We start from the raw sequence: 13,426 nt of genomic DNA, 5'->3' as shown, positions 1-13,426 counted from the left end.
TTTCTTTACAAAGTAGATGAGTTTTCTGAAAAATTGAGATGTGTCGGTTTCAGTTTTCTGGAAATTTACTTCCTGAGATAAGATAGTAAAACATTCAAGAACAAAGGTAAGCTTAAGGTTTCACTGCGATATATCATCAATTGGACAGATAAACCGTAGTCGTTTTACACTCTAAAGTGGATATAATGTTAGACGGAGTAGATCATTTACATTCGAAAAGTGAAGAGAGTACTTACCTGGATATACACTCCGCTGATCTTTGATTGTAGGAATACCTGGTATAAACTCTGCTGGTCTTTGATTGTAGGAATGGTTAGAAAGATCTGCATTACCCTCAAAGTCACGTTCAATACAGCTAGCATCATTGGTAAAATATAGATTAAAAACTGCACAGACATCATGCTGGATGGAAGCGTGTGTTGGTCTTTCATAAAAATGACTTAAAATTTGATCAGAAAACAGAGTTTGGCCTGCCACTACATCTCTCAAAAACTAGTTTCTGACAGTATTACACCTGATTTTCCTTCTGTTACAATGTAGTTGACAGGTATGTCCCACAGTTTTCTGTAGATTAATATTTCTTCTTCTTTTTTAATAGGAAGCATTTCTTAATGTACTTTTAAAATGGAGGGTTGTTTACCATGGCTTTCTTTTCTCTTTTTGTAAGTTCACTCACATAATCTCCTTGAACATATAATTATGTGTGGAATAAAAGCAGTTTGGAAAGACGCCCTATCTTAATCACTATTAAAATCTGCGGGATTTATTGTTTGTAAACTTCTGAATTCGGGTGTACTTTTTGGTAATCTATAATTCGGGTGGTATATCCCTATCCGATATACGCACATATGAGACAAGTCTTGTTTCTCGGGTTATTTATCAAATAGACTCCTCTCACAAAAACTTAATCATAGACACCGTGCCTGATAAGAGTGTCACGTTTGACGTGATGACCATTTCCAAAGTTATATATATTATATTGTGTGTATTGTTGACGTTTCGCTCGTGACGGAGTTTCCGGCCTTCACTTTTGCACAATATACATACCACTGACATCTTTTTTTTTTAATTCTCATTTTCTATGCAAGCGCCTGTCACAACTCTCATGTTTTGGTGAAATCACTAAATATAAATTGACGGTACATCGTTGGATTATGGAGAGCAGCGAAAGAAAATTTGATTTCTTGGATCTTATGTTTGACCTTAAATAGCGGTCATTTTTCTGTAAGCAGGCGACAGTTTTCACAAAATTATAGCATAAACCAGGTCTTAGTTTGATACTTTTGATACGAATGTAGTAGTACTAATATACCTAAAGGCAGAGATTATACCATCAAGAAATGGAAAGTTAGCAATAGGAAATTTTAAACCAGCAGACTTATTATACAAACAAGGCATCCCAAGCGTTACGAAGCCCCTTGCAATTCAACATTGACCAATACGCAACAAAATATGACAAAAGATATCATTAGGGAAGAACTCGCGCTGTGTAAAGTAGAAACGTTATACAGCTACACTGCAATGGTAACTAATTACAAAGCCAATCACATAATGCACACATGTAAAGTAGAACAAAGCAATGACTTTATCAGTTCAACCTTTTCCAGACTACGACGGGAGGATAAAATAAAATAGCACTCGTACTAAAATGTATTCATATGCAATGTTCTGGTTACATTAATGTTCTACAACAGTCCTAACCAAGGAAGTTACAGTAGGATGTTGTAACGTTTCCCGTCTTTTTCTCTGTAGCCCGAACCTCTATGTCCGTGCCGCTGATGTTTATCGCCAAGGTTACAGTGGAATCTAGTCCGCGCTGTCTAGGTGACAATTCTACCCCAACAAATCCAAGACAGACGCACGAATTTTCGTTCACAAATTCCGGATCCTTCGCGTCTGAAGCGTAAAAGTCAAACCATGCCTGCGTTTGATGGTTATTCAATGGGTGGTAGTCTTTCCCGTCTTGAAATTTCCCATACTGCACCAAATCACCTTTGCTGACATGTCTGTCAAATGCATCATCAACGTAGCCGTAACGGCCATGCCTTCTCTTTTTCTTCGGGTCATCAAATCCTTCTATGAACCTCCTTTGGTGCCCTAGACCATAGGTGTATTTACACACACGTGACTCGACTGCATCTAGTTCAAACCCGTACATCACGGCACCTTGTAGGATCGCAAGACTAGAATTCTCAGGAATCACAATTTTGTATCTGTTTGCAAACGCATCTTTGATAGCCTTCTTCATCAAGGGAGATTCTGAGTATCCTCCTACAACAAGAATTGTCCCCAAATCATGTAACTGGGGAGTTTGACCCAGTAATTCCTCGACTTGACTCACGGTGTTTGTTGTTGATGCCTTGAAAAATGATTCAAACAAAGTTTTGTCCATTTTCAATTTGTCTCTCTTAAAGTCTACCTTATCATAAAATGGTGATTGATTTATGCATTCCTCCAATCTACATCCTGTCATTTCTTCAAATTCTGCTGGAAGAGTTGACGGGATCCGAATTTTAACCTTCTCCGCTTGACCATTTGGGTCGTAAGCACACTTCTTCCGTTCAAACTCGTCAATAATCTCTTGCCAATCGGCCGGATTATTCGTCTGCAGTTCCGCTAAGACATCTTGACCACACAACCGCTGCAAGAAGCGTGTGAATTCCTCATTGACTCTGAGACTGCCCCAGTAGCCCCCTGTGGGCTCGATGATCTCCTTTAGATGATCATTCTCTAGTACCTCATGAGCTGTTATGTCAATTGTTCCGCCTGAAATATTTCAATTCGTCAACTTCAATAAAAACATCTATATTGACACCAGATATGACTATCAAAATGTAAGATCACATGTTGAAGAAACTTTCAAAGATCAACAGAAAATAATGGCTGTAAATCGTTATCTAAAGAAGACGCACTACATTTGGTTCTGACAAACTTGATGTCGGTTGGTTCTGATCCTGCAGAGTGGGGAAAATCTCATCAATTACGAATTACTTAATCTTTGAAAAAATCCATAATTTACATGCCTGTAGAATTGTACAAACGTATTAATAGTGTAAAAGATACAACATGTGTCTAAACATATATAACGGAGCTATTTTGTATATCTATGACTCTTTATATTCAAAGTTTGCATCTACATCGACCAATCAATCAATTAAATCCAGCGTACCCCCAAGGTCCATTATTAGATACTTGGCGCCTGCCTTGAATTTTGCTATAGAAGGCCCACCACCAGCGGTTCTATCAACACTGCTGCTGGGCACCTTCCTACAGTACAGGGATGCTGCCTCGGGCTCCAGAGCTAAGGTTAGTTGATTGTCATCTATCCCAGCCTGCAGCAGAGGAAATAGTTACAGGAACAATAATTGTATGCCAAAGATTAACAACTTAATATGCACTCCAATATTAATAATTTAATCATTATGTCAAAAATTGATGTAATGCATCAAGAAAACATCAAAACGAAAATACGCAAGTGTAATGATGAAATGCGCCATGTTATATTGATGAGAGAAAGAATAATTACTCCTTATAAACTCTTCTATAAGAGCCATAAATGCCATCGAAATCTTAACTCGAGTAACTTAACTTGAGTATTAAAAGAAGTTCCAAAAAATATGCCCACCATTTGTGCTGCTTCCCTCATAAACTGTTTGGCTTTTAGGTTCCAAATCGCCGGCACTGTTAACACCCAGTGGATGTCAGACGCATGGAAAACCGAAAAAGGGCTCTTTGATTTCAGATCAGTTAATAACGTGTCCTTGACGAACTTGATGACAGCAGAAAATACCTTGATAGCTGGCATTGTCTTTCCGTTTTGAGACTCAATCATGGTATCTCTTGAAAGTTCTTCCTGTTGATAATTATGATTAAGTCAACAGTGGTTCAAAAGTACATCCAGTCAATGAAACCTGAACACAATCCGATAGTTCAATTTTAAAAATTACTCGAAGGCCTAACCAATTTGCTGAGTTACCTTCCTTACCGTTGGAGTACCGTATGGCACTCATACATGCAAAAGGAAGCTTTGTGTTTTATGACACATAATCACTCACCTTCATTTCATATAGCTTCATCTTGAAGTGTTTAAAGAAATAGCAATATTCTGAATCATATTTCCCCTCTACAAACTCAGTGTTGGCTTCGTATCCAAAACTTATAAAATTTTGGTCGGAGTCCAGAAGGACGCATGTCGGTGCTTTTCCAGTCATTGTCGTTTGTGCCGGCCATGGGTGTATATGGATCCTGGGACCTCCAGGATAGTTGTACCAGGATTTTGTACAAAAGGCAAATCCAGAAAATGTGGTCCCGAAATCAATAGCCGCCACCATAACATTCAGAAACTTGACAACCTGAAAGGAAATCATCAACCAGTAGCATTCCCGTGGCAGTTTCAGCAGAATTATATCGTCAGATGTCACTTCAAGCTCTTTAAAAAAACGAAATTATCTTTTTCTCAATTCGTGTCATGAAAAATTAATAGCATTTGTCATCAACTCGGTACCAAATAATGAATACCGATATGCATGACCTGCAATTTGGTTTGAATGATACTACTGAAGAATGATATGCTCATAATATTACTTAAGGCATCAGGTGCAAATCAGATCAGATATAAAATAGTATAAAAGTATATTCTAAATTTGCACTTCAACAATTAAGGTTTATCCCCCATTCTCCCCTGTAATTACTGAAATATAATAAATTATTTTAAAATTTAGTTAGAAATATATATCAGATTTTATATCTAAAAATATTCCTAGATCTGTATTTCTATATAACACACATTTCCCCTTTGGCACTAATTCTGTTTACCTGTTGACGTAGTTGATCTGAGATTAATGGTACATGTTGTACATGGTTATCTAATATTGTCTCAGGCTATATGACAGACGTCTTCTGTATTATCATGTATCAATCAATCATACTCATCCCTAGGACTAACGAATCAAGTAGACATTATACAGCACACTATTTTCAAGTTAATATGACAAATCTAGATTTGTATTGCCTCCATGACCTCACATTTGGCAGGGCCTTGATGTATTACAGCTTGGAGGTCGGGAGGGGGTGTTATTACTTTTTTTTTTTTTTTTTTTTAATTCGAGCAATTTAATCTCATCGAGTCCGAAAACACACATACTCCATGTCAGTGGGCTAGATCAGGGATCACAGCTATATATATAGACCTACGCGTGAATGTCAACCCAGAACAGCTGGTCAATGAAAAAGTATGGTAAGTATTACAAATTGCATATGAGTTCAACGGAAAAATAGTAATAGATACAATATGTACAAGGTGAGTTAATTAATTAATAATTATCAATATAATATAGAATATATTATTACCATCATGCATGCCTCATTCATTCACTGATTCAGTACATTCTTTTCACTCGTCTGACTTAAGATGGTGACTTAACTGTTTCAGTTGTTTCTTTTCTTGAGTTGATTTTGTTTTCCATAGTATTCAGTTGTTTCTTTTCTTGAGTTGATTTTGTTTTCCATATGTAGTTATTAAGGTCCTGTTTGAATATTTTTAAGACGCTGACTGCTGATGTTTTACAGTCACTAATATGGTAGGTCCTATAGATTGAGTATCCAATTAGTGTATAAATAATATTAGGTGTGTGATATACAGGATTGTTTATGTTATTTCCTGTCACAATAAATTCAAACATTCTACTTGTGTTTATCTTACATGTAGAGAGTGCTGAATGTACATTTTTCCAGAAGGATTTTAAGTAAGCACATTCTATGAAGTAGTGTTTCAAGTCTTCACACTTTCCACAGTGTTTGCAGGCATGGTTGTCTGTAATTTTCCATTGCTCGAGTTGTAACTGAGTAGGGATTATTTGATTGATAAGCTTATATTTGAATTGAACAATCTTATTGTCCTTTATTTTTTTTTTAAACAAATTCTGAGATTCCAACCCATGTTGATTTCTTTATCATTTTGTTTAGTATTTTATTCCATGAGTCATACACAAAAGGTTTCACAAACTTTTGTATTTTTAATGTTTCATATACAATTTTATTATTCAACATGTTTAAGGGAATTATTGAACCGGTTGTGTTATTTAAAAATAACTTTATTTGTATGTACTTCCGGTGTAGTGAAGCACACATTCTTTAATCAGATGAAAACATCATTACGTTCTAACATGTAATTATTGCTTGACAGTTCATAAATTTGCCATCATCAATCGGAATCACTATCTGTTTGATATACATGTTTTTCATTTAAACGTACAGTCATAACACGTGGTTCATTACAAATTATGTAATATATGAGATGGGTCGCACATATATCAATAATCATAATCATAATAAGCCAAACAAACGAATAATCATCTAAAACACTTTCTTTTTCCATCGGAACAGGTGCTTTCGTTTTCTGCGTTAAACTTTCATAGTAGTTATTTCATTTTATAATCCCGGTTTTACAGCATACTTTTTTCCTTATCTATTGCATAATAATAATAATAATTACAAAGATCTTATTCTTCTGGTAAATTTGGTATGAAATATGGACTTTTTTAAGAGAAGGGGGAGAGAGATACACGCAGAACAGTTTAAAGTATCACCTTAAGTAATCACTACAATGTATATCCGAGAAAAAAAATGTATGTCGTCAATTGGGTAAGTAAAGAATTATTGATTAAATATGGAATCGAATAGATACGAGTCCTTTACCACTGTAAAGTTAGCGAATACCCTACAGTGAAAGTAAGCTGACACTGACATCAAAATGTACTTATCAGGTCAAGATATTGGTTTTGAGTATATGAAATGTTAGTAAATATAAATGGATAGTAGAGGACACCCAACTTATCATGAAATATAATAATTCTTCTAAGTATTTTGTGGTATAGATGTGTAGTTGTAGTAGTAGAGTAATGACGAATTCGTAGATTGGTGGTTCCTCTGTTTATTGATGCAGGTAGGTATAGGTTGTGTCCGTTCGAAGACGGGAGGAGGGACATTGTCCGTGCAAAGCACGAACGAATGACTGGCGTGTCCGTGCAAAGCACGGGAAGGAATGACATTGTATGAATGGAAGGCTACTCTTTTATAATAATCATGATGTGCATCGGCCGGACAGATATATTTCCCCCGACTTAATATAGTTATGGGGTTCGTGACCTGAAGTCTACATGTAATTACCACATTAATTAGAACTATATGAAGATAATTGAATACAACCAGTATTACATGAACATGGTATAGATAACATCCAATTGTTTAGAGAACCGGGGTCTATCTCATTACTGACAAATTAGCTATCATGTGTACATGTAGATATGATTATGTATAGGTTCTATGTATAATTATATAAACTTCTACTGAAGTTTTGAGCTTGGCTGATTTCTATAATGTGTAATATGACATGAAAATGTAGTTTACACAGAAATACTTACCTTTTTGGGATGTGATGTGGTAACTGCCGATGTAGAGGAAGCTGCTGAAGCTCTAGGTCCGTAGTGGACTTTATTGGAAGGCGATCTGGAGGTCACTGCCGATGTAGAGGAAGTTGTTGAAGCCCTAGATCCGAACTGGACATAATTGCCAGGCGATCTGGGGGTCACTGCCGATGATGATGGGGTTGCTGAAGCCTTATTACGGGAGCTGGCATTTTTTGTCTGGAGAATGAAATATCGTAAATGCGTTATCGGCTTAATTCTTTGATATAGCAATGGTAACGTAATACAGTAAAACTTTCTTAAGACGAACCTGCTTGATACGAATTTCTGCTTGATACGAAGTAAACTCAAATCCCCGGTTTTGGCTCCTCTTTACTTATACTATTGTAACGCAGTTGCGTTCCGCTCGTTTATTTTTGCACTCATTCCGGAAAATTGTAACATCCGGTTACATAAGATACCCGTGCTGCTGTGGGGTCAATCACTTTTCGTCCGGGTGTCAGCAGGGTAAGTGGTGTTGACTTTTAATCAGTGAAATTAATTAGATAACCGTCGCCCATCCTTTCCTAAATTTCATATTAATTTGTCTGCTGGATATTATTTGCCACTATCGTACATGTATTTTTATTTTCACGTGTAGTATTTTGATGTATTTTCGATGTATAGAACTTTGTTTAATTTGAGTCTCGTGTGCCTGTGTCATGTCGGAAGTCAGGTTGTTGCTTGAAGGAATTATTCCATTTTGAGAGCACTCGCGGAGTGGCTAGAGAATATTTCCGCCTCTCGGGCTGTTTCTATACCGGTTAAGCGAGGGATGGTTGTTGGTGACCTCGTAAGTAGATACGGGAGAAAAGACGGGTGGTTAGCAAATGTGTATTCTGACCGGACATGCCACGTGCTTGAGACTCGGGGTAAACTACATTTATTTCATTTATATGGTTAGTTGTGATTAAACGATGGTTGGCATATGTTTTAAGCTAGACGTATATAACTGTAAACTCCTCACTGTGTCTCACGGGTATTATTTTGGTACTTTGTTATTTTTACACATGTTAATAAATTGTTGAACTTTATATGACGAGTCCATTTTCTTTCTCACCAGTTTACTAAATATTGTCTATTACTTGAAAATTCATTCGTATTTGGAATCTGCAAGCGAAAGCGGCAGTCGAACCCTGGGCAAAAACTTGGTAGCAGTCCGACACACGTGGCACCCCTGCGGTACACGTGCTGCGCGTTACACTATTTTTTGCAACGTATAACGAATTCGCATATAACGAATTATCTTTGGATACGAAGTGATTTCGTGGTCCCGTCAAGTCAATATTTGCGTCTATAACAAATTTTCCCGGCACATTTTCCCGGAAGTGCTGAGTGTGGCCTCGTTTCAAAGTGAAACCTGGGGCCATAAAAGGGAATCGATCGACACATAACTAAATACGATCGAACGTGTATACAGGTAAGTTTGAATAGCCCGGGGACATGAAAGTAACACAGGTACATGTAGTCTCAGGTAAACAGTATTCACTATTGTTTCATCAGTCCAGTATGTGGCGTATAAGTACGTTTGGATATTCAAACTAATCAGCCATGCGTAAATAAATCGTGCTTTTCTAGGTGGTTGTCAATGTGTTGAAACGTTACGCAGATATATTTGTCAGACAGTAAACGCTCCGCAAGCACTATTCAGCAACTTATAAGCATTCCAAGCATACTTTGAAAAAGTCTCAGTCAAAAAACAAGTCAAAATTACAGATTGGTTTAAAAAGATGTACGCTTAAGAAATAAAATGAGTTAGAAAGATGTCTATTTATGAAATAAGATATTTGTAACGTGCAGTCGTCTTTGGTTGTGTTTATGGACTAACATACGTGGAATCGGGATGGAACTAAGCTTACATATGTATAATGTAGACCTATATGACTTTAACGTTTAGTTTCAGAAACCCTATAACGAATTTCTGTTATAACGAATTATTTCTCCTGGTCCGATGGAATTCGGTATAGCAAGGTTTTACTGTAGCTGTTTCTCAATCAACAAAGGCAGTATACTGCGCTACATGAACTAGACCTGACGAGGGTTTATAAAAGTCATTTTTTCATGCCTCCATTAATAACCCGAAGATCAGTATGTATATGACCATCTTGGCATCTCTGAAAATTGAAATGTACGAGCTGTGGAATAACTTCAGAAGCAGGATGAACATTTCTGTGAAATTCCTTTAAAGAAAAATGTTCATATTGAAAAGATAGTAAGAAAATAAAGGCCATGGATCTGACATTGATCTGTGAAGAACATAGGTATGCATCTATATCAATCAATGTACTTTAATTTACTTTCTATTTCTTTGGATAAAATATGCACAATTTCCAACCGCCATCTTAAGTATGAAATCAGTAATGGTTTTCGTAAATGTCAATCAACTAATGAGATGTCCAGAGAGCCAATGACAACCTAACTGACAATTATATATTGTACGTTACTTAGCCTGTCGACAATTAGCTCAATTTCATTCCGGGCAGATGCATGTATATAGCTGATAATACTAGATTAATTTATGATGTAATGGATTATACAGAAGAACAACATATATCAGGCATGCTTCTTTTAATAGACTTCGAAAAAGCTTTTGATTCTGTTTCATGGACATTTTTAGATCAAGTTTTAGAATTTTTCAACTTTGGGAACTCAATTAAACATTGGATAAAAACTTTTACAAATAATATCTTTTCTTTTGTAAACCAAGGTGGAAATTTATCTTAACCCATTAAACTAGAAAGAGGCTGTCGACAAGGAGATCCATTATCACCCTATATTTTTCTTCTCTGTGCAGAAATATTAGCAATTCAATTAAGAACAAATACACATATAAAAGGCATTAAAATTGACACAACAGAACATCTTATATCACAATTCGCTGATGACTCTTATTCTAGATGGTCTGAAACATCACTTAGGTATGCTTTAAAAGAACTTAATTACTTCTGGGAAATATCGGCACTCAAATTAAACTACACAAAAACACAAGTTATATGGATAGGGAGTAAAAAATACAGTTCAGAGAAATTAGTCAATAATCTTGGGGTTCAACACATTTTAATCTTTTAGGAATTAACTTCAATGTTGACCTCAGTAAAATAGTTCAGTCTAACTTCAAAGAAAAAATTACAAAATTAAAGGCACTAATTAAACAGTGGAATAGACGATATATAACTCCGATAGGTAGAGTAACCGTAATAAAACCAATACTACTACCAATGCTTACACACTTATTTATAGGATTACCATCACCTAACCAATCTACTATGAAAGAGATTCAAAATATGTTCAATGAATACCTTTGGGGAAGTCCAATAGCAAAGGTCAAAGGAGATATTATTGTGAAATGTTATGAAGAAGTTGGCTTGAAAATGGTTAATATCCAACATTTTGAAATGACCTTAAAATCAACATGGATTAGAAATATTTGTCTTAATAATTCAAATTGGCAGACACTTCTTTTTACAAAATTTAATAGAAATAAGCTTTTAACGTTAGGAAATAGATATATTGAATATAATATCAAAACTGTACTTCATAACAAATTTTGGATTGATGTTTTTATAGCGTGGAATACATTAAGAGGGAAAATTGAAATATTTATTCCAGAACAAATATTATCTCTACCAATTTGGTATAATGATTTAATAAAAATAGGTAATAATACTGTATATTATAAGCAATGGTTTGATAAAGGTGTGATTTTTATAAATGATTTACTTAAAGAAGATGGCAGCTTTCTTCAACAGAATGAATTTAATGAAACATTTAATTTAAATACTAACTTCCTTGATTATAATGGTATTATTTTGGCAGTTAAACGATTAGGATGGAATTTTGGAGAAAAAAAACTTACATTACCATTGATACCACTGTATATTGATATTGTTATTAAAAGTAAAAAAGGTACAAGAGATATGTATAATGTATTGAATAAAAATAATGTATTGCCCACAGTCCCAAAGTGGGACACCATATTTGGAAATATACCTATTGAGGAATGGAAGAAAATATACAGATTGCCTATTCACACAAATAAAAATTCAAAACTACAATGGTTGTAATTTAGAATTAATCATCATGTCTTAGCTTCAAACACTTATTTGAAAAAGATTCATTTGGTTCAGTCTGATTTGTGTAATTTCTGCTTCATAGAAAAAGAAACAATACAGCATGTACTTTGGGAATGTGATAAAGTCCAAAATTTAATTATGGCTTTCCAAATTTGGGTGCAAATTACTTGTAATGAGACATTTAATGTATGTAAAAAAGATTTCATTTTTGGTAAAATAGCACAAAACCCACACCAAAATAACAGAGCTGAAAAGATTATGATACTAAATATGAAGCACTATATTTATTGTCACAAGTGTTTAGGTAAAGCTCTTTACTTACCCACTCTAATAAGTAACCTTAAAACTTCATATAACATCGAGAGATACTTAGCAAAAAAATATGACAAGGAAGATACTTTTAAATGCTTTATTAGCAATAGTCAGTTATTTTTTGTCACCCTTTCAGGAATTGCCTTTGCTTTCGTCGGAAATCTCGTTTCTTCTTCTCTTCTTCCTTTTATGTTCCTTTCTCTCTTATCTTTGTATTTCCTTTTCTAAATCAGTTTCTACTTTTTATCCAAACTATCCCCCAAACCCGTTTTTCAATTAGCTCCAGTCAATATATTCATTTGTTGATTGTTTCAATTCTACATACACTGTACTGCCCATTAATTAAGAATGTAATAGTAGATTTAAAATATGAGTATTCATAAAAATTTATTACATGTACGTAATTAAGAGAGTATAGATGTATATGTTTGTCTGGATCTAATAATAATAATAATAATAAAAAAAATAAAAAAAATAAAATAAAAAGATCAACATGGATGTCATATATCCTGGGGACATTAAAAATCAATATTATATCTCTGTCCTTTTCTGTAGACAATGCTATATATTTATAATCTGCTAGAGCAATTACCATCACATGGACATTTTAACTTTATTCTATAAATATATATATATATATATATATATATATATGCCCCTTTTCTGTGGGCATTGAAGAGAACAATGATATATCTTTGCCCCTTTGCAATACATGGACTATTTACCTTACCCTTTGTACGCCGTATGTTACTTTCTTTATGTCATCACATTGCCCCGGTTGATGTCATTGCGAGGACATTAAATTCCACAAAATGAAACGATGCCTCTTATTTAACGCTTGATAGACTACCCGATTTAATTGTTCCACGTTAAAAATGACAATTTCCTTTACCATCGGTCAACAAACAAGCATTCTATATGACAAAGAATTTATAGGTAACTATTTCTGTAGGTCAGATGTTACGTGTCATCAGGTGAAATGTGACTTGGTAGTGACAGACGTTCATTCAGACGGTCGTGGGAATCAGACCTCAGATCCGGTGATCCATTTACACTATAAGTAACTCCGCTGTGGCCTTAGTACTGCTATACGATTATTTGCGAATACTGCAACTGCATACGTAATAGAAAATGCCAACAGGAAAAACAAAAACAAATACAAAAGAACGAAGACAAATTGGTCAAATGATATCTCAATTCGTCGTTCAATCTTTAGAAATCCTTAAAGTTTACTTAGCAGTCATATAACTATTCTCCCTTCATACATAAGTCTTTGTGTTTGTTCTCTTACATTGAGGTTATGACAGATAAATCTGTACCACATAGCACATGTCTCGGTGAGAAAAACTGGTGACCTACCTTACCCGCTTTGTTCCCCATACCGTAGAGGACAAGTCTTACAGGTGTCCTAGAACCTGTGATTTCAATAAAAAAGCACAAAATCAAATCCTCGGCTTTGCAAGCATACTTGAATTATATAATTGCTTTACTTGGTGTTCTTTCTCTGTGGGCCAACAGGAAATTAATGTCTAGTATGTGAAAAAATATGGGCGTTCAATTGTCAATACATGTACCTTG

At 35.0% G+C, this 13,426-nt stretch overlaps 1 protein-coding gene across 1 annotated transcript; it reads right to left on the bottom strand.

Moving 5' to 3' along the window:
* Positions 1–1,569: 1,569 nt before the first annotated feature.
* On the bottom strand, positions 1,570–13,228 carry LOC117329964 (heat shock 70 kDa protein 12B-like). Its single transcript, XM_033888196.1, has 7 exons — positions 13,208–13,228; positions 7,422–7,643; positions 4,056–4,352; positions 3,626–3,853; positions 3,170–3,332; positions 2,595–2,766; positions 1,570–2,090 (listed from the first exon to the last, which is right to left on the bottom strand). The coding sequence occupies exons 1-7, from the start codon at positions 13,226–13,228 to the stop codon at positions 1,697–1,699; spliced, it is 1,497 nt and encodes a 498-aa protein (XP_033744087.1). The 3' UTR covers positions 1,570–1,696.
* Between the last annotated feature and the right edge of the window lie 198 nt (positions 13,229–13,426).

This window comes from Pecten maximus, chromosome 6 (assembly GCF_902652985.1).
Source record: "Pecten maximus chromosome 6, xPecMax1.1, whole genome shotgun sequence".
NCBI classification, from domain to species: Eukaryota; Metazoa; Mollusca; class Bivalvia; order Pectinida; family Pectinidae; genus Pecten; species Pecten maximus.
The sequence above is the reverse complement of the archived record's forward strand: the minus strand, read 5'-3'. Positions and strand labels throughout refer to the sequence as shown.

Excerpts from the sequence above, each read along its gene's own strand:
- LOC117329964 (XM_033888196.1), bottom strand. The coding sequence starts at position 13,228 with ATGGGGAACAAAGCGGGTAAG. Across the intron at positions 3,333-3,625 it reads TGAGGGAAGCAGCACAAATG|GCTGGGATAGATGACAATCA; the intron begins GTGGGCATATTT and ends CCTCTGCTGCAG. Across the intron at positions 2,091-2,594 it reads GAACTGCAGACGAATAATCC|AAGGAGGTTCATAGAAGGAT; the intron begins GGCCGATTGGCA and ends TCTAGGGCACCA.